Source organism: Notothenia coriiceps, unplaced genomic scaffold (assembly GCF_000735185.1).
Source record: "Notothenia coriiceps isolate Sejong01 unplaced genomic scaffold, NC01 NC01_scaffold00003495, whole genome shotgun sequence".
Taxonomy (NCBI): Eukaryota; Metazoa; Chordata; class Actinopteri; order Perciformes; family Nototheniidae; genus Notothenia; species Notothenia coriiceps.
Window position 1 is genome coordinate 2,490 of NW_011336196.1, and position 17,860 is coordinate 20,349.

The window sequence follows — 17,860 nt, forward strand, 5'->3', positions numbered from 1 at the left end:
CAAAACGGCCATTGAGAACGCTGAGAGACATCAGGCAAGCTACCTAGGTATGCAGGGAGAAGAAGCAGGTGGGCACGATGAAATCAAACACATCTCACACACACAACACACACCACACACACACACCACACACACAAAAATACAATAAATAAGGGCACTTTGAGCGGCAGCCACACACACACACACACACACACACACACACACACACACACACACACACAGTGTGTATCTTCTGTAAAGATGTGCTAATTAAAGGGCTGATAGTGTTGACAGTGCAGACACAAGTGAACACACCAACATCTGTTTATACGTGAGCCCAAAACATTTGTGTACCCACAAACATTTTATGCGCATACGGTTAACTCCCCCAACATACAGTCTCTTGTATAAACAGCACCCTCACCCTGGGCTAGTCAGCAACAGCCTCCTACTCAACACCAACCAAGGAAAACTGTCCTCTCCAGTTACACTCATGTCCTGTATGCAGGCACCTGTCCCTGTGTCCAGAGGACAACCTGTTCTACCCAAAAAGCTTAGCAATACAGGGACAGGGGGAGAGAGGGTTCTGGTGAATCAGCTCATTGTCTGTTACTCACCACTATATAAAGTCCAAGCTCTCTGAGGAGAATAGGCCTACAGGCCTTTGAGCAGGTCTCTAATTTCACAGCATCAGCTTCCAGATGGGAGGAAAATTAGGCTATTGCTATTATGTTCAGTTCAGCACAAGGCAATACAACTCATCATCAGAGCCAAAAGAACTCCCCTCATTGGCCTGTACATACAATCTTTCTGTCAAAGGCTTGATAACAGAAAACCTTACTGTATTGTGTCCTTTTCTGCTCACCAGAGGAGGTTTGTCTTTGCCTCACCTTGGGGACAACGGCAGATGCTGGAGCCATCTGGATCCTTCTCCCTCACCTGGTTTGCTGAGTACCAGGACCTCCTGTCTGCCAGTACCTCCTAAACACAGGTACATACAGTAGCTGGTCTCATTATTTAAGTAAATAATCAATTGTAGATAGCCGGTTTGTTTAAATAACAAATAAACAAAGTAAAAAATACAGTCATAATAAATTTCTCAATGGAAAAGACCGAAAGATTTAACATATTTCGAGAAATCCTAAAAGACAATGCATATAAATGCTTCTTTCCATCCACTACATGGAATTATAAGAAGTTGGTTCATCGAGATAACAGTCCTCTAGTTAATGTAGTATACAATTGCCAGAGAAGAAGACAAGATAGCGTCATTAAAATAGCTTCAGTCGTACCTCAAAGGGTTAAAAACAATACAAAGAGTTGATGGAAATTCTTGTCATTCCTGTTTGCTTATAAGTAAAGTTTCTTCAGATCTTTATGGAGTGATTAGGAGACAGTTTGAATCACCAATAGTATTTGTACATTATTTTTAATTTTTAAATAAAAACAAAAAAAACACAGGTGGATGGAAATGCACCTTCAGTATAAGTTGCTGTTTCTTTTTTTGTGTGTATATAAGTGGCACTTAAACAAAATCTACAAAAAGTTTGATTTGGACTTTCCACTCACAGAAAGAGAACAACAAGTGTGGTGGCTGCACCCCCATCCTCCCCCAGCCTGCTGTCTGTGACAGAGCCCAGCCCGCTCAGCCAATCAGCACCCAGCATCCTGGAACCACTGCTCTGTTCCAACAGTTTGATGCAGGCCAGAGCACACATCCAGAGCCGTATGTGAATGTGGTTATTTAAGCTTTGACTGATTTAATCTTTTAAGAATTACAAAGCAATGCTATTTTAAAATTAGATGTGAATTCATGTGGATTATTCCTATGTTAAAATATATCCAAAAGGAAACATTGTTATATGTTGTAAATGTTATAATTAAACTCGGTGGTAGGTTTAGGATATTGTTTTTGGTTTAACTTTTGAATTAAAAGTAAATGTTGATGTTATACAATCACTGGCTATAGAAGGATGACACCATCTGCGTTTAGATTAGCCCCCTATAAGCCTCAGTTTCAATCCAATTCTAATTGGTCTCATGGGAAAATTATGGCTCAATTTACACCAGAAAGGAAGTTGGCAACCCTTATGCTACTCCATTCTAAATATATGTTTTCTTCCTGTCTGCAGGACTGGGTTCTCAAGAAACTGAAAATGAACAAAAGGTGAGTAACAACCAAAAGCCTCCTTATATCTTGTCATACTTACATTCAATTGGTCGTCTCACAAGTCCTTACTGTCAATGTCCCTTCTTGCAGGGTCCCTTACTGTCTCTGCATCCCAGAACCCCCAAGCTGTTGGCCCCACTGGACAGCAGGCCCTGGGACATTGCTGCCCTGCCAGCACTTAAACACCACGTTCCCCTGAAGCCCATAAACCAGAGCCCCCTTTGCTCCAGGACCCGGCTGAGGAGAGAACGGTTGTTCCGGGGAAGCCCACTGACTACTAACGGAGGAAGTGAGGAAAGCGGGTCCGGCAGCAGCCAGAGTTCCATCGACCTGGAGGACGAGGAAGATACAAAGAAGATACGAGCTTCTGGAGAAAGTCCTCTTAAGTTTGTTGGAGAAAGATTGTTGCGGCAATCCAACAGCACGAGCGCCACCGAGGCTGATTTGGTTTGGGATAAAGGGCAGCATTTTAAAGTTCAGTCAAGAATCAGTCATATTCCACTGATCCACAGATCAGTACATGACCTGGACGGAGACCCTATCAGTGATCTTGACAATGCTGAACCAGCTATAAACCCTCACTCTGAAGGCAAAGCCACCAGAAGGATTTTTACAAAGGAGACTGATGAGAGTCAGTCCTTTATGAACTATGCACAAAAAGGAGACATTGTGGACATTGAAATACCTATCAAATCAAAGTCTAAAGAGGAAAATAACTATGTGGGTTGCACCCCAGAGCCTGGGACTGAGATTAGCCATAGCATAACATTTATTATCAAGGATGACAATAGGGATGTTATTGCATACCGTGAAGGAACTTCCACAAATGACCCACAACAAGTTAAACGGACAGAACGGAGAATGAAGGATTCCTGTTATGAAATAAACGGCGTAGGTAGCCCAATCATTTGTAGCAAGGATTTGACGTTAACTGCTAGCAATACCGAGGAGAAAATACAATTATTTACTTCAGCTGTAAAACTTCCTCAGTCAGACATGGATCCCAAGAAAGATGAGAAGATGTTGAAAGCCTTAAAGCCTGTCCGAAGCAAGGACAGAAGAAGTAGCACAAACAGTGAAATGAGAGAAAACATTCAAACGAACCAGCAGTCCTTCAACATGGAAGCGCGCAAAGAGCGAAGCATCCTCAATCGGAATAAGTCCACAAGTAATCTTAAGAACTCCTCACTTTCCGCACAAGGTAAAGATAAAACAAGGAAAAGCCCAGAGCTAATTATTGGCGGAGAGACTGTCATAAAAGGGAAGTCAAAGCTTAAAGTTGCATGTTCTAATAATGGCACCATATCACCTAGGAAGAAGCTTAATGATCAGAGCAAAAGACCAAATCCTGAGAAGATGAACAGCAACAGAATTCCACCAGTTAGGGAGGTGAAGACCATCTGTCAGTTAAAGAGACCCATAGCAGGCAAACCAAGGTCTAAATCTGCCGTGGACTTCATCACCTACAAAGACATGTTTAAGCAGATCCATAGTGGGGATGAAGGACCAGCCATCTACGAGATGTTTGCTGGTCCCGTCTATGATAACCTTCGAGTTTCTAGCTCCTGTGAGAAAGTCAAGGACAGACAAGTGCAGTCTGCTCCATCTAAGAGGACGCCACAGTGGCATAAAGTCAAACACAGAACATCGAAACAAGCACAGAGGAGAAGTCCAGGGAGCATGGTTATTTCAGCTAAAGGCAAACCAAAACATGCGTCCTCTAGGGTGAAACATCTCCACACACCTGTGCCAAGAAAAGTTATTCCGAAAAATAAGAATATGCCTGTATCAGATAGACTCAAAGAAGCTGAACTATCTAAGGATGTTGACATTTTCCGTGGTAGTGCTCAAGAAACCATTTTGTCTACCATCGAGGAAGCTCTTTCTAGACATGGGTCTGAAACAGTCAAATCTGACGAAAACACATTGACCAATCCAAGAGCTTTATCTCATTATACTCATCCCCACATGAACATGCAAGAAATAGAAAACCCAAACCGACCAGTTTCTGAGCCTGTGTTATCTCAAAGCCCCCAACAGGCAAAGATCCAAACCTGGGCTTCTTCCAGCAGTGGTGACCACACCATTGTGTCACCAGTTTACAAGAAGTTTCTGGATGAGGTGGGGGACGGGCCACTTACAGATGACCTGCTGCAATGTCTGGCTGAGGAGCTGATCTCATTGGACGAGAGAGATGTATACATAGAACCTGAGAGCCTGGAATCGGATGGAGAAATCAATTCTATATCAGTAAGAAAAACATAAAAGATAGATTATCAAGTTCATGAGTAACCTTCTCATAAATTAAATATTCATTATCTGTTTTTAATTGCAGGTAAAGACCCCAGACAGTGGTGCTCTGCTTGGCTCTGTGTTGGTTGTAAATGACGCGATCACATGGACAAAAGGTGAAGTACTCGGCAGGGGAGCCTATGGGACAGTAAGTATGGACTAACACAGTTAGGCTATACAATAATGACACAGTACAACACCATCCTAAGATATAAACGATTCACACAACCATGCAATCTATACTAATAGTTGAAAAATACTCAAAGCAGTATATGTCTGCAGACATTGATGCTCCAGTAACCCTGCCGACCACTGCTTCTTCTTCCCAGGTGTACTGCGGCCTGACCAGCCAGGGCCAGCTGATAGCTGTGAAGCAGGTGAGCCTTGATTCCTCTGACCCAGATGCTGCCAAGACAGAGTACATTCGTCTGCAGGGGGAGGTGGAGCTGCTTAAAACTCTAAGACACAGCAACATTGTGGGTTTCCTGGGTACCTCACTCCAACAGCATGTGGTTTCCATATTTATGGAATACATCCCAGGAGGATCCATCGCCAGCATCCTTCACAGGTTAGTTATTCACAAGTCACAACCACCTACAAGTTACCCAGGAATGTGTTGCAAGAATAATTTGGGAATATTTCCCCCAAAAATGTACATTAAATTACTAACCCTGTATATCCATTGATATTTGAGGAAAGCTTTTGTGTTACTCCCATGGTTTACTAAGAATCTTGGTGTACAACAAATTGGTGTATTTAAGAAATAGCGGCAAAACAGTAACGGTTCAGTAAAATGTCATATATTTGGAACGAAGTGAGCACAACTGTATAAATGAGACTATACTGAAAGGGTTGGGTGACTGTTTGTAGACGGAAGTTTAGTTATGTTTAAGTTTTAGTTTAAGTATAGTTTTGTGTTGCTGGATGCGCCCCCATATACTGGAATTCATCAATAATTGTTCAGTTTTTGGATTCTTTGTTTACCATTGAGGCATGCAAGAAAGGTTTTCTTCAAGAACTCAACACACGTTAAGTAACAGAAAAATCTGAGGATTCAAGAATGGTCTGTTACTAACCTTCAGCACCACTTGCTGCCTTCAGGTTTGGTCCTCTGCCAGAGCGTGTCCTGGCCTTGTACACACATCAGATTCTGGAAGGGGTGGCCTACCTTCACCTGAACAGGGTGATTCATCGTGACTTGAAGGGAAACAACATCATGCTGATGCCCACTGGCGTCATCAAGCTCATCGACTTCGGCTGTGCGCGTCGTCTCAGCTGCCTGAACCACACCGCTAGCAACAGTGGAGATCTGCTGAAGTCTGTCCATGGCACACCTTACTGGATGGCACCAGAGGTAGATTCAGAGACCACTTGGGAGGTCTTCTAATATGTAAAGATGGTGTTGCTTTTCTTGGCAAGACGAGCCTAACATAGCATTCAAGTGCTAAAATCTGCACCAGTTAGGCTACCACTACCCGGATTTGGTCAGGTCCTATACCCTAACTCAGGGGTTGCCAAACTTTTCAGCCCGCGACCCCCAAAATAACAGTGCCAGAGACTGGCGACCCCCTGTTGACGGGGGGGGGTTGCTAGTGAATTAAATGTCTATGCAAACGTTAAGAATAATTGAAAAGAAAATGTATAAAAAAAATTAATACATATTTTTTTTAATTTTCCATTTTTGTTTTGTAATCATCTCGCGACCCCCACTTTGGAACCCCTGCCCTAACTAACCAATGGGCTTTGGTGGGTCATTGCCTTGTATGCAGGGCTACTCTGGCCAAAAAAAACTATCAGATTTATAATCAAGCTTGGAAATGCTTTTTCTTTTTTTTTGCAATGTTCCAATTACTTTATTTTCAGCAAATATCAAATTGCCTTTTTAATCTTTCCACTCCTTAGGTTATCAATGAGACAGGATATGGCACAAAGTCTGATATATGGAGTGTGGGTTGCACAGTGTTTGAGATGGCCACAGGAAAACCACCACTGGCTCACATGGGCAAGATGGCTGCCTTGTTCTACATAGGGGCTAAAAGAGGGGTGATGCCCTCCTTACCAGATGGGTTTTCAGATAACGCAAAGGATTTTGTACAAATCAGCTTGACAAGGTGAGAGCTTGAACTGTTACTGTCATACACCTACGTACTATTTCAATCTATAATATTAAACGTACAGTGCTTATAAAGAGTTTTGAACTAATAGAGTTTAAAACCTAAGTCTAATTTTCTACTTTGAGCCATTTATTGGAATCATTTCGGTTATCTTGATTTGTTTTCTCTTAACAGCGACCAGAGACTACGGCCATCTGCAGACCAGCTGCTGAAGCATTCATTCATCCCCCCAAATAAGTTTGGGGCGAACTCCTGGGAGAAGCAGAAAAAAAGCTGCTGTGGTCACCCAGAGGGTTTGTGCGGCTAACAAGTTCCATCTCCAAGAGAATGTTTAGTTCAAGGACACATTGATGATTTCATTTGAATTGATGAATCAAATTATTATTAAGCATTCTTTTGCGTCCCTTAGAGGGGTAGACACCAACCCTATTGATGCAGTAGTAGTGTATTTGAGCATTGGGCTTATGGTCATTGTATTCTTAAAATGTTAAGAAACATGAGAAGCACTTTGAACCATTTCACTTTTGCCTAATAGAACATATAAAATGTGAACAGATAGATTTCATGTTTTTTTACCGATTTTGTAGATTTTCCATAGAAATCTCATGTGTGCCAATCTTATAAATGCCTTGATTTAAAATGTATACAATGCAACTCTCAGCTGCCTGTCACACACTAATCTATATTGCTGCATCATTTTCAAAAGCAAGTTCTGAGTTATTGAGGAATCAATGTGTAGAGTTTGCTAATGCATCAACTAACCCACATTAACTTATTGCTAGAACGTGAATCAAACATGTTTATTTTCTTCGCAACCGTAGTAACATTGTTATATGCAAAATAAAACAACAACAACCAGGGTTTATACTGTGTCAGGGTAATGGCAACTTTGAAGTTTATTCATAATATTGAAATGAAAAAGAGAAAAAAGGACAAGAGGGGTTATGCTTATTTGTCCTCAACTGCTTTGCTGTGTGCCCTAAATCCCTAACAACGGTGCGACCAATCCAGCATTGAGTACTTTGCACAAAGAGACCAAGTGAAAAACAGAAGGGGTCAAGATTTGAGAACATTGCAGTTTAATGTATGAAACTGAAGACATGTTCGGACAGGTACATGGCTGTAAATGTCAATTTAACCAATTGGATGAAGACAAAACCTAGTTGGGGTGTTAACATTGCAGATGCCAAAATATCCAGCAGTTATTGGTTGCATATGGCCAATTGGTCCCGGTTCGATTGTTTTTTTTCTATATAGTACCATGTTATTGGCTGATTGAATCATACTTACATGTATCCCATTTAAGGGCTGACATCTAAAGGCTACAGCTTCACGTCATGAAATTTCATGACTACGTGATACACTTCAAAGAAAAAGGGTTATGTAAACTTAAATAGCACACTACTACTGTCTTTGTCAGTTGTTTGTCTTTTTGAGGCACAACCTTTGGCATCCAGCTTAAAGGTCTACTTATAGGTAAAGAAAAAAAAATGTTTTTGGTAGAAATTGCATCACTGATGTTATAATAAGTAGGTGTTGGATGTGCCTGTGTCACTGAGGGCATCAACTGATATTCCCTGTGATGAAAAGCACAGTACAGGTCCCCCTTCAGGAAGGTGTAAGAAGCACATGCCACTGGGATGCTGCAATCATTCACCAGATGACACCCAATCCGTTGATCAACAAAATAAAAGTATTTTATAGGTATTATAGTTATCTTGTTATACTTACAAGCAGCTCCAAACCTGAGTAGTCATATTTTTTTCTTTAAACATACAAAAACGTATGTACATTTATCTCCACTTTCTGTAAACAGCAAGTACGTATTCTCCTTTTAAATCCCTTTGATGATTGAAACATGCAAATCATACGCACAGTACTAAAGTATAAAAAATAAATCAAGACAAGAAAGAGATTGAGGAGATGAAAATTCACACCTAAAAAATAAAAGTTGCATCCATCAACAGTATTAATTGGAAGGCCAGCCAACATAACTTCACAACTTGAACTCCTCTCCAGCTGGTAACTGCCTTCCTACATACAACCGCAGAAATGGGATTCAATTAAATTAATCGTTAAAAAAAAGAAGGAAGAAAGAGCACCTTAAGTGCCTCTTATAGTACTTTTTCCCATACTGAGATCTGAAATGCAGGGAAGTACTTTCCCCTCGATGAAAACGCACACATTCACCCAACTTTGCACATTCCGAGACTCATTTGAGGAAGGAGAACCAAGCAGCAATTCAACACTAACAGAAAGAAAGGACTGAGCATTAGGGCCCAGAGATCTGACGGTCAGGAAGCATAATTTTTTTCATCTTTCTTGTCTCAGAAATTGAGAGGTCCAACAATACTTATCTTTTTTTTTGTTGCAGATACGCGTTTCTGCCATTCAGTAAAGGGTTTATCATGACATAAAGAGTTATTTTTCACAGGGCACTTAACAGGGAGCATAGTCTGAGCTGTGGGTAGTTTGGGCCATGGCTGCAGAGAGGGGTCTCTCAGTGTCTCTGCTCTCCCACTTCATGTGGCGATTCACTAGGAGGAGGAGGAGGAGGGTACTGCTGAGAGGTCCGCAGCCCACCTGGGTGTGACAGGAGGGGAGGAGGAGGAGAAACAAGAATAAGGAGGAGGGAGGGGGGAGGTTAGCCATAGAGCTGCAAGCCAGACGAGACACACTGCAGTACAGGAGAGGAGCAAGGAGGAGAAAAGGGGAAAGAAAAATATGTAGTACCTGCAGCAACTGTGCCACCCTTGGAGTTTTTGCTCACTTTGGAGCATGAGGTGGAGAATGAGGAGAGGGGGTGGTGGTTGTGGCCGGCCTCGGGGTACGCCCTCTTGCGCGATGAGGAAGACAGGGATCCTGGAGGAGCGAGTATGGGCCCTTCCATGCCCGGCAGCCCCCGCAGAGGGCCTCCCCCGCCGTTCCCGCTGTGTGTGTGAGGATGACTGTGCTTGTGGTGGCGATGGAGGTGATCTGCTACACGGTGCTGTTTCTCCTTAATCACCAGAGGGCTGGAATGTTTGCTCTTGTTGTTGTTGTTGGCCGCCATGCCTTCGTCCGATGAGCTGTGGCGCTCCGATGATGAGACTTTTATCTTCATCTTGAGCTCGTCTTTGATTGGCAGTCCGCCTTTGTCCAGCTGGTAGCCCCCGCCAGACCCGGGGACAGCCAGGCGGAGCTTGAGTGAGCCTTTGTCCCGCTTGTCACTATTATGACGTCTTTCTTGCCCTGAAGTTGAGGAGGGGGCTTTCATTTTCATCGGGGAGGCGGTGGTGCCTCCACCAACACCGTGGGATGTTTGGTGGGGCTGTGAATGTTTTCTATGGTCTACTTGGCTCGCGGGTGCATAGGTAGAAGAGGAGGAAGATAACATGTCCCCCCTCCCGTCACAATCCATTATTCCTCCATGCTGTTCCTGGCTGCGTTTATGCCCGGAGACAGTCTGCTCTGCTGCTTGTTTCTCTCTGTATCTGTCCAGAGACAGCTTCTGAGCTGGAGACGGTTGTGGTGGAGGAGGCTGGCCTCCTTTTTGTTCCTGTTTGACAGGTATGAAGTCCAGTGTTTTATCAGTCCTGTATACTGGCGCATTAAGAAGCAGGGAGGGCTCTTGCAGAGGGATGCTGAGGGGTTCCTGTTTTATACTGGAGGTAGCATACCCTGCTTGGCTCTGGTTACCCAGGGGCCACTCGCTGTGGCTGGCTGGGTTGTACGAGCCAGCCAAGGATTCCAGAGACAGGTGTCCATCCCCGGAGGGGCCAGACATGAAGGCAGCGCCCGCCTTGGAAAAACTTGGGTTGCAGGAGCCACCAGGGAGTGATGCATCATCTTGAAGCATGGAAGGCCCGGCAAAGGAGTTGTCATTCAACGATGTGCCGTCACCCTTTGGCTTTTTGGCAGCTTGTGTTGCCTAGGGGACAGAAAGAGATTTGTGATGCTGTTGAGTATTTGGTTTCCCCAACAGTAAGCTCTCATAATGGGATTTAACAGTGGGGCAAACATTTTTATGTAATGCTTTGCTACTAACTAGTATTGCAGCCTTGCCACACTTTTGAACTGTTTCATAACCGAGTATGGTGCTTTAGGCTGGTTTAAAGATCTTATATGTGTAGACGGAGCTGTTTTGGTGAGATTGCAAACTGTCAGCTAGTTGGCCACGATCTTTGACAGGCCGATCAGTTTTATATTTCCCTTTTTCTTTTTTTTTTAAATATAGAAAAATCATATGGAATCAACAAAAAAATCGGAATCTACAGTCCCGACTTGTCAGAAATCACTAACAACCGAGAAATGACCATAATTGCATGTTAACCTTCCAATGCAGGAAATCGAGCAGCAATGTCTCTTACCCTCCAGTTGCGAATCCTCTTTAACCGGCTGGGCGTCTTCTCCAGAATCTGCAGAAACTCGTGGGTCAACTCTGAAAGTAAAAGACATGCATGTCGTCATTAAATCACCACAAATTCTGCTGATACAACGCAACTTCCCCTTCTCTCATTTTAACCATTGGAAAATATGCGAGTACTATGACCTTCATCCTAGATATAAGAGGGCAGATATAAGATCTTGGTGCAGGGTAAATGTATCCACAGTAATGCATTATGGTAAAGCAAAACATTAATTTAATCTCACCATCAAGCAGCTCGAGGGTGACCGAGTTGTCCACGTACTCCCACCAGTGTTTCCCATCAGTGGAAACTGGGATCTCCCAGTTTGACCACTTACAGGCCAGGTGGATGCACACACAGGAGATCACTGTGGGTTTGTACTGGAGGCAGAACGTAGTGAGGTGTAGACTGCATAATGTGTGAGGGTATGCGCAAGTGATGAGAGAGAGAGAGAGAGAGAGAGAGAGTGTGAGTGAGTGAGTGAGTGAGTGAGTGAGTGAGTGAGTGTGTGTGTGTGTGTGTTCATGAAAGAAATGTGAGGGTGTAGGAATGTGTGGAATGTGGAGTGAGTTCAGGTCAGGCGATATCCGAATGGTCCCGCATATGTAGAAAAGAGAAAAGAAAAAACAAGAGGGAGCGGACCGTTTTAATTTACTGTAGGCATTGCTTGCAAATGATAAGCTTTTATTGGCTCAAGATCATACAATGTAAAATGTAATTTAACAGTTTCTCGTGTCAAACAGATCAAAATTAAGGCTGCACCATTTGGACAATATAGCTTATTGCCATTATTTGTACTGATATTGCAAGTGGGATATGATTTGTGAAATGTTTAAACATTATTCACATTATAATTGAGTAGTATAACAAAATGATCTGTTGTGAATTCTCGCCGAGAACTGCAATACGCAATTCAAACTAAATGTTTTCACCATATTTTATTACCAAAAATAGTGCTTATATTTTTATATTAAGCCTAGTCCTTAGTTGCGATTAAAAAAGTATTGTGCGCCCTAGGTCACAATACAGATGAAATGTCCCCTAATTTTATAATTCATGCAGGCACATCATACATTGTGTCATGTGTCAATTTATGCTTCAAAGAACCTGGCTTGGTTAAATGTTAGGACATAAAAACAGAAGTGGAAGGGGGCCACGTGTAGTGGCTGAGTGCAGCCCTATTGTGAAACACTGAAACCAGAGGCCACCCATGTGACGGTTACATCATTTTACTGTTAACTGGCGAGAGGCTGCTCCTACAACCCTCTCTTTATGGCTCTGTGTTGAAAGGGATAAACCTAGTGGGCCCTCCAGATCAATGGATACAACGCGGCACCAATACTGAAACTGTTAGGGCTAAACTGAAGCGCAGGCATGGTTTCAACACTGAACCTTCTTGATTAAAAATTAGAGATAATCCTAATCTAACTATGACTCAAAGGGAATGGAACCATCATTGATAAAGTGTAACTTTATGTTGCAAGCATGAAGGGGATTGATCAAATGAGTCCTAAAACCAAAAATGAGTCAGCATTTTAGCAATTTCAGTTCCCCTGTCTTGAAGTCATTTGATATGTCAGTAAATACACCACACGTGAATTCCTGGAGCTTTTACGCGTCTTAAAACCAGTGATTGCTAAGAAAGTGGCTAAATAAAACTACTAGATGTCACACCGAGACAAATCCACCTTTTTTTTTTTTAGCAGTGGTGACGTGAACTGCGACCGTGTTGTCGGTTGTTAATTGTCTCATGTTAGTTATTTGCTTCTGGCGATAAGATTAACAATTCAATGTGGAAATTATCCTGCTAAACAAAACGTGGCAAAAACATGTTTATTTTCCGCAAGATTCCTTAGTTCAATGGTAAATCTCAATGCTTTTTTCGATAGAGCCTTTGCAATGCTAACTTCCGGGTTGGGCTACGGCCTAAAAAAATATATTTTAAGGATGAAAGTTCCTCACAATCAATAGAGCTAGATGGCAACCTTGCCTGTAAGACAAGTACAATGTCTGGAGTCTGGGCTGTCAGATTACAGCGGCGTTTTTAGAACAAAGCTAACTGTCACGGCAGACATTACAAAGACTTTGGCTGACGGGAAAAGTTTAAACTCAAATCAATTTAGACATCTTAGTGATGATTCTTCTTGACTCAATTCCAAAAAAATGTGTATATTAACTTTTTGTAAATTGCACTCATAATTAAGTACTAGCTTGGTGTAAAATTGCAAACATGATTCAGTCAGCTTCCAGACATTGTCAATTGATTTCAAGACATTACGATTTAATTACATTAATGCAAAATTACTTTTCACAACTGTAAAATATAAACAAACCCGTTAAGGACCCAGTTTAATACTAAAATACATTTTGATAATCATCAAAAAATGTACTTTGATCAGTCTGAGAGATAAACAATTGACATGCCATTCATTAAATATTGTCTAGGTCCTTAATGGGTTGTGGTAATATTTTTGTCACATGTTTTACATGAGCTATATGTATTTTGAAAATCTGGGAAAAGTATGTGCAATATGAAAAAAATTGCAGGATTATGCATTTTTTACAAATGGATATGAAAAATAACATTTTAAGAATTAATTTGTGGTACTTACCGGGTGGACCTCTACGAGAAATGTTTACATCTCTGAAATCTTTAGCTGCTATTCAGGCTACCAAAGTGTCTTTCTCTTAGAATTATGCACTTTTTCGCAACCGAACAAACATGTGGGTTTCAAGTGCACCACTACACTTCACACCTTGCATTCAACCCATCTGTGCCAACACGTGGTCCCTTGTACAATACACCGCACTGCGACTGGGGCCGGTAACGCTACGAGCCACCCTGTCCCGCTCCCTGTGAACGAGGGAGGGGAGCCGGGGGAGGAGGCAAGCATCCCAACAACCACCAGCGCTATTAGGGCCCGTTGGACACTGAAAGGGTACCCTGCATTACAGGAAGCTATGGTGTGCAGTCAAAGTGCAACAAAGGAGGGACAGGATAACAACCTGTTGGTAGCCATGAAATAGGAAGTCTGTGCCAGATCCTTGCTTGCTGTAAGAGAGGGAAAGAAAAATAGGAAAACAGGGGAGGGGAAAATAAAAGGATTAATATTTCTGCAAGACGGAGCATGACATTAACATTGGGTCAGGAACTGACTGTTTCAAAGCACTGATTAAGACAAGGCCAAGACTGAAAACAATACTACCAACACACAACTGCTACACTAAAGAAGCAACTGGAAGATGTTAAGCCAAAGGACTTTGTTGACCTTGTCCAACATAACCAATATTTACAGGAATCCTAGTTCCTCGGACACAGAATGAAATGGCAAACCAAGAAATAAAGAATTTCAGTCTTGGCCCAATAAGTGCATGTCAATGTTGTCGTCTATGTGCTGTGTCATATTTCAAATGTCGTGAAAAGAGCAAGGTGTGTGTGTGGTCATGTAACCATTAAATCAGCAAGGGTTTCATCAATCCCCCTCCCCACCCACATTTGAGGTGGGACAAAAAAAGAGCAGAGGGCACAAAGAGCAAAGAAGGAAGCCTCTACCTCGCACTAGCTGGGAACATTTCACCACATCAGTGTGTGGGTGATCAATAGTAATTTCAAAGCCTGGAACAAAATACATGACAGGTGAGTTCAACACAGAGACAGTTGGGAGGTGACATGTCATTTTATGATTTAACAAACACACCTAGGGATCCATTTAGGAGTATCAATTTAGATTTGGATAGATATCTTTATGTTCAATATGAATAGTGAAACTTGATGCTCATATATAGATTTTAAAAATAGATGTCATGAGCTCTAGCAGCATTCACTCTGGCACCCACATGTATAGGTATTGAAGGTAAATGGAGATATAAATAAAAATCCTGTGAAAAATTGCAAAAAGACTAATGCTAAAGTGGCAAAGATAAAATGACATGTCACCTTTACATGATTTCTTGAAAATATGTATATGACAAGATACCCATACAGCAGCTGATACAACATTTCACTCAACAGGCTGTGATGAATAAATTCAAACAGTGATCAATAGCACTACTCCCTTATTGATAAGCCAAAGATAATGATTATGATAAAACAAAACGCTATCTCTCTCTCTCTCTCAAGTCATCCACTCCAGTCACCACTACTTACCCAGGGTCTGCAGCACTATGGATTCAAGTATCACCAGCTCTTGAGCTTGCTGGAGGTATGCCTAAAGTTTGATAGACAGTCATTACAACACAATTGTAATGAGTCTATTAATCTATCCCACTAACTAATTTCAAATGGCCAAAAACTCAGAGGCACATTTTACTTTTAATGTAGGCCTTGTAAGGTGTATGGTACACACCAACAGCCAGCCAGGGAATTCAAGTTAAGGCTCTCAGTAGAGGGCAAGGGACTTTGGTACAGCCAGTATCACATAAGGAAACCATGACCACTGTGAGAACTGGGAAGTCACATGTAGAAAAAGGGAAAAATACTTTCAACCATACAATGTGAGATCACCCTGAACTTACATTACTCTTTGTGTCTAGAGGCGATTCTTGGGGATTGAGGCAAGCATGTGCCACTTTGATCACATGTTCGAGTTTCCGAGGTTGCTCTTCCACTTTTGCGGCCAAGAATAAGGTGGTTGGAGAGATTATCTGCACAGAAGCATCAAGATATTTCCATATAATACCCAATACTTCTCTGTGCAATGTATGTAACAATATATCCAACATGAGGTACTAGGTTACAGGTCAATAGCAGTGTTATATAACTTGATACTTACATTCCTGTGGAATTTGGTGAAGGAGTGGTTCATATAAAATCTATGCATGTAAACAATGGCTGTATTTATTGTTAGTTGGGAGCTGGAGAGTTGGTCAAGGGAATTTTTTTAACTTTCACTGGGTTAAAACCATGCTGACAATAACAAAATAAACACTTTACCTATATGCAATTATATCAGGTAAAAACACGTATCGTTTGGCAACGTATTATAATTAGACAAATGTTTTAAAAGAGTTAAGGTTAATTAGAGACAAGTAAACAGTTGATCAACCGACACTGTACATCAAGCTAGCTTACTAGCTTAATGATAGTAATTGTGGTACATATAAGTACATAGAGAAGGCAAATTAGCCTACTTCAAACTTAAACTTGCGTCATAAAATAACACATGCCATTATTTAATTAACAGAGATCGACTGGACCGAATAATAAATGCATTCAGTGGACCAGGAGCTAACAACAGCTGCAAACTCGCCTAATGGCCTTTAGACGTCAAACCACAGCTAGCTAGGTAGCCTGCTATATTAGCGCATAGCTAACATTACACATAAACACATGGGATCGAGATTCCAGGTTTGCAAAATATAACATAATTTAAAAAATCACAGAACACACACGTTGACAAGTTACAAACGTTGCTCCATTTACTCAGCAGTCAGTTTTAAATTAGCTAATGCTATCTGGGCCCGCTGGAACTGTTAGTGCCATGTCTGATACCTCCAGTCCAGAAAACGTTGTTTACAAAGGATACACGTTGAGTCTCTGACCCATATCTTGGATCAGATTTGCCGCTTGTTGCCGGTAGGAGAGCTCTCGGTCTGGTTCGACTCCACATCGACGGGACGGCGTTGTTTCGAGCTGTTCCCGGGTAAAAAACCATTTCGACGAGGATCCCCGGCACGCCGCCATTACTCTCCAACATTGGGCATCGAGAAAGCGGATGTGACGTTGGTGTCGCACAGGAAAACACGACTTATTCGATGGTGAGCCGTGCATACAGTATCACATTTGAAAATATTCTGATGCTGTTTTCTTTTATTAAATGATTGTTCATCTACTGATTTAAAACTGTTACACAATACGGGTATGGTGATGCCAATTAATTTCACAGTATTGAACATGTGTGACCCTATAACCTCCATAATAAATTATTAACTAAATCCACAGTCCACAAAACGTCAGAATATGATAACCTATGCTAATTTAAGAGATTAAATTCCTATGCATATATCTAACAAGTGGGCCAAAAGATAGGCATATATTCGAAGTTGAGTCTTTCCCACACAAAGTCAGTTGGTGGAATTCTGGTTTATTTTCCCCTCTATGCTGTAAAATCAATTTCCCTTCAGATAGGAATAATGAGGCAGGTGGACACCATTTTGTGGTGGTGAAATGGCAAAAAAAGATAGAATAAGTAGTCTTGGGGCTGAGTTTATATTAGCCAGAGAAAGGGAACGTTTTCCTAACTTCCTTTGAAGTTTAGCAAATTAAAGGTGGGGTAGGTCATTTTGGAGAAACCAGCTGGAGTGCACTAGGATTTGAAAATACACAGCTGGAACAAATCTGCCACTCCCTTACAGAGCCCCTCCTCCAACACACACGAACGTGCACATGTGTGCACATATGGAAGGCTGACAGGCCAACCTGATGCATTCGGAGACCGCACACGTCACTTCCGCCAAACGAAGGCTGTCCCAATTCAAAAAAAAGACAAGACTCCTCCGAATGCGGCCCGCAAATGCAGCCTTCTTTCCCCAGATTTAGAGGATACATCTGATGTACACTCCGCGGTCTACCATATCCCAGGATGCAACGGGTGACGGTGACGAATGAGTTTAAAAATATATATGGCTTGTAACGTCCCATCAACGGCTACAACGGTTTTAGCTGGATTCGTTTTTAAATGTACTCACCCAAATAGTAAACGACATGAAAGAAAAGTAAACCTATTTAATTTGTGTATTTAAACATACGGGCAATTGGAGATGTCTTCTTTATATTACATGTAAAATAATATGAAGTGAAAATATTTCTAAACCCTGTTTGGTTTTCATATTGTTGGGATTCATTATAAAGCTAATTTATTTATTTAACTGCTTTTGTTATACAAATCTTACTGCAACAATTTTGTTTTGATAGGGAG

General features: G+C 41.7%; 2 protein-coding genes across 3 annotated transcripts; one reads left to right on the forward strand and one right to left on the reverse strand.

Annotated features, from left to right (window-relative positions):
• On the forward strand, positions 1-7,418 carry LOC104941527 (mitogen-activated protein kinase kinase kinase 19-like). Its single transcript, XM_010766630.1, has 10 exons — positions 1-68; positions 848-970; positions 1,551-1,705; positions 2,112-2,146; positions 2,240-4,399; positions 4,485-4,589; positions 4,771-5,009; positions 5,543-5,795; positions 6,344-6,552; positions 6,730-7,418. The coding sequence occupies exons 3-10, from the start codon at positions 1,678-1,680 to the stop codon at positions 6,860-6,862; spliced, it is 3,162 nt and encodes a 1,053-aa protein (XP_010764932.1). The 5' UTR covers positions 1-68; positions 848-970; positions 1,551-1,677; the 3' UTR covers positions 6,863-7,418.
• Positions 7,419-7,617: 199 nt separating this feature from the next.
• ccnt2a (cyclin T2a) lies at positions 7,618-16,664 on the reverse strand. 2 transcript variants are annotated; one of them, XM_010766631.1, is made up of 10 exons: positions 16,469-16,659; positions 15,716-15,797; positions 15,459-15,587; positions 15,091-15,151; positions 14,497-14,559; positions 13,950-13,995; positions 11,188-11,351; positions 10,905-10,975; positions 9,289-10,465; positions 7,618-9,138 (listed from the first exon to the last, which is right to left on the reverse strand). In XM_010766631.1, exons 1-10 carry the CDS (start codon positions 16,624-16,626, stop codon positions 9,056-9,058), a joined length of 2,034 nt encoding a protein of 677 aa, XP_010764933.1. In that variant the 5' UTR covers positions 16,627-16,659; the 3' UTR covers positions 7,618-9,055. The 2 variants fall into 2 exon arrangements, 1 of the variants encoding a protein (XP_010764933.1); XR_797908.1 differs by lacking the exons at positions 7,618-9,138; positions 9,289-10,465; positions 10,905-10,975 and having other exon boundaries at positions 11,265-11,351; positions 13,556-13,995; positions 16,469-16,664.
• Between the last annotated feature and the right edge of the window lie 1,196 nt (positions 16,665-17,860).

Excerpts from the sequence above, each read along its gene's own strand:
- LOC104941527 (XM_010766630.1), top strand. The coding sequence starts at position 1,678 with ATGCAGGCCAGAGCACACATCCAGAGCC. Across the intron at positions 4,590-4,770 it reads GCAGGGGAGCCTATGGGACA|GTGTACTGCGGCCTGACCAG; the intron begins GTAAGTATGGAC and ends TCTTCTTCCCAG. Across the intron at positions 5,010-5,542 it reads ATCGCCAGCATCCTTCACAG|GTTTGGTCCTCTGCCAGAGC; the intron begins GTTAGTTATTCA and ends TGCTGCCTTCAG.
- ccnt2a (XM_010766631.1), bottom strand. The coding sequence starts at position 16,626 with ATGGCGGCGTGCCGGGGATCCTCGTCGAAATGGTTTTTTACCCGGGAA. Across the intron at positions 15,152-15,458 it reads CTCTAGACACAAAGAGTAAT|GCATACCTCCAGCAAGCTCA; the intron begins GTAAGTTCAGGG and ends ATCAAACTTTAG. Across the intron at positions 13,996-14,496 it reads ATGTTCCCAGCTAGTGCGAG|CAAGCAAGGATCTGGCACAG; the intron begins GTAGAGGCTTCC and ends CCTCTCTTACAG.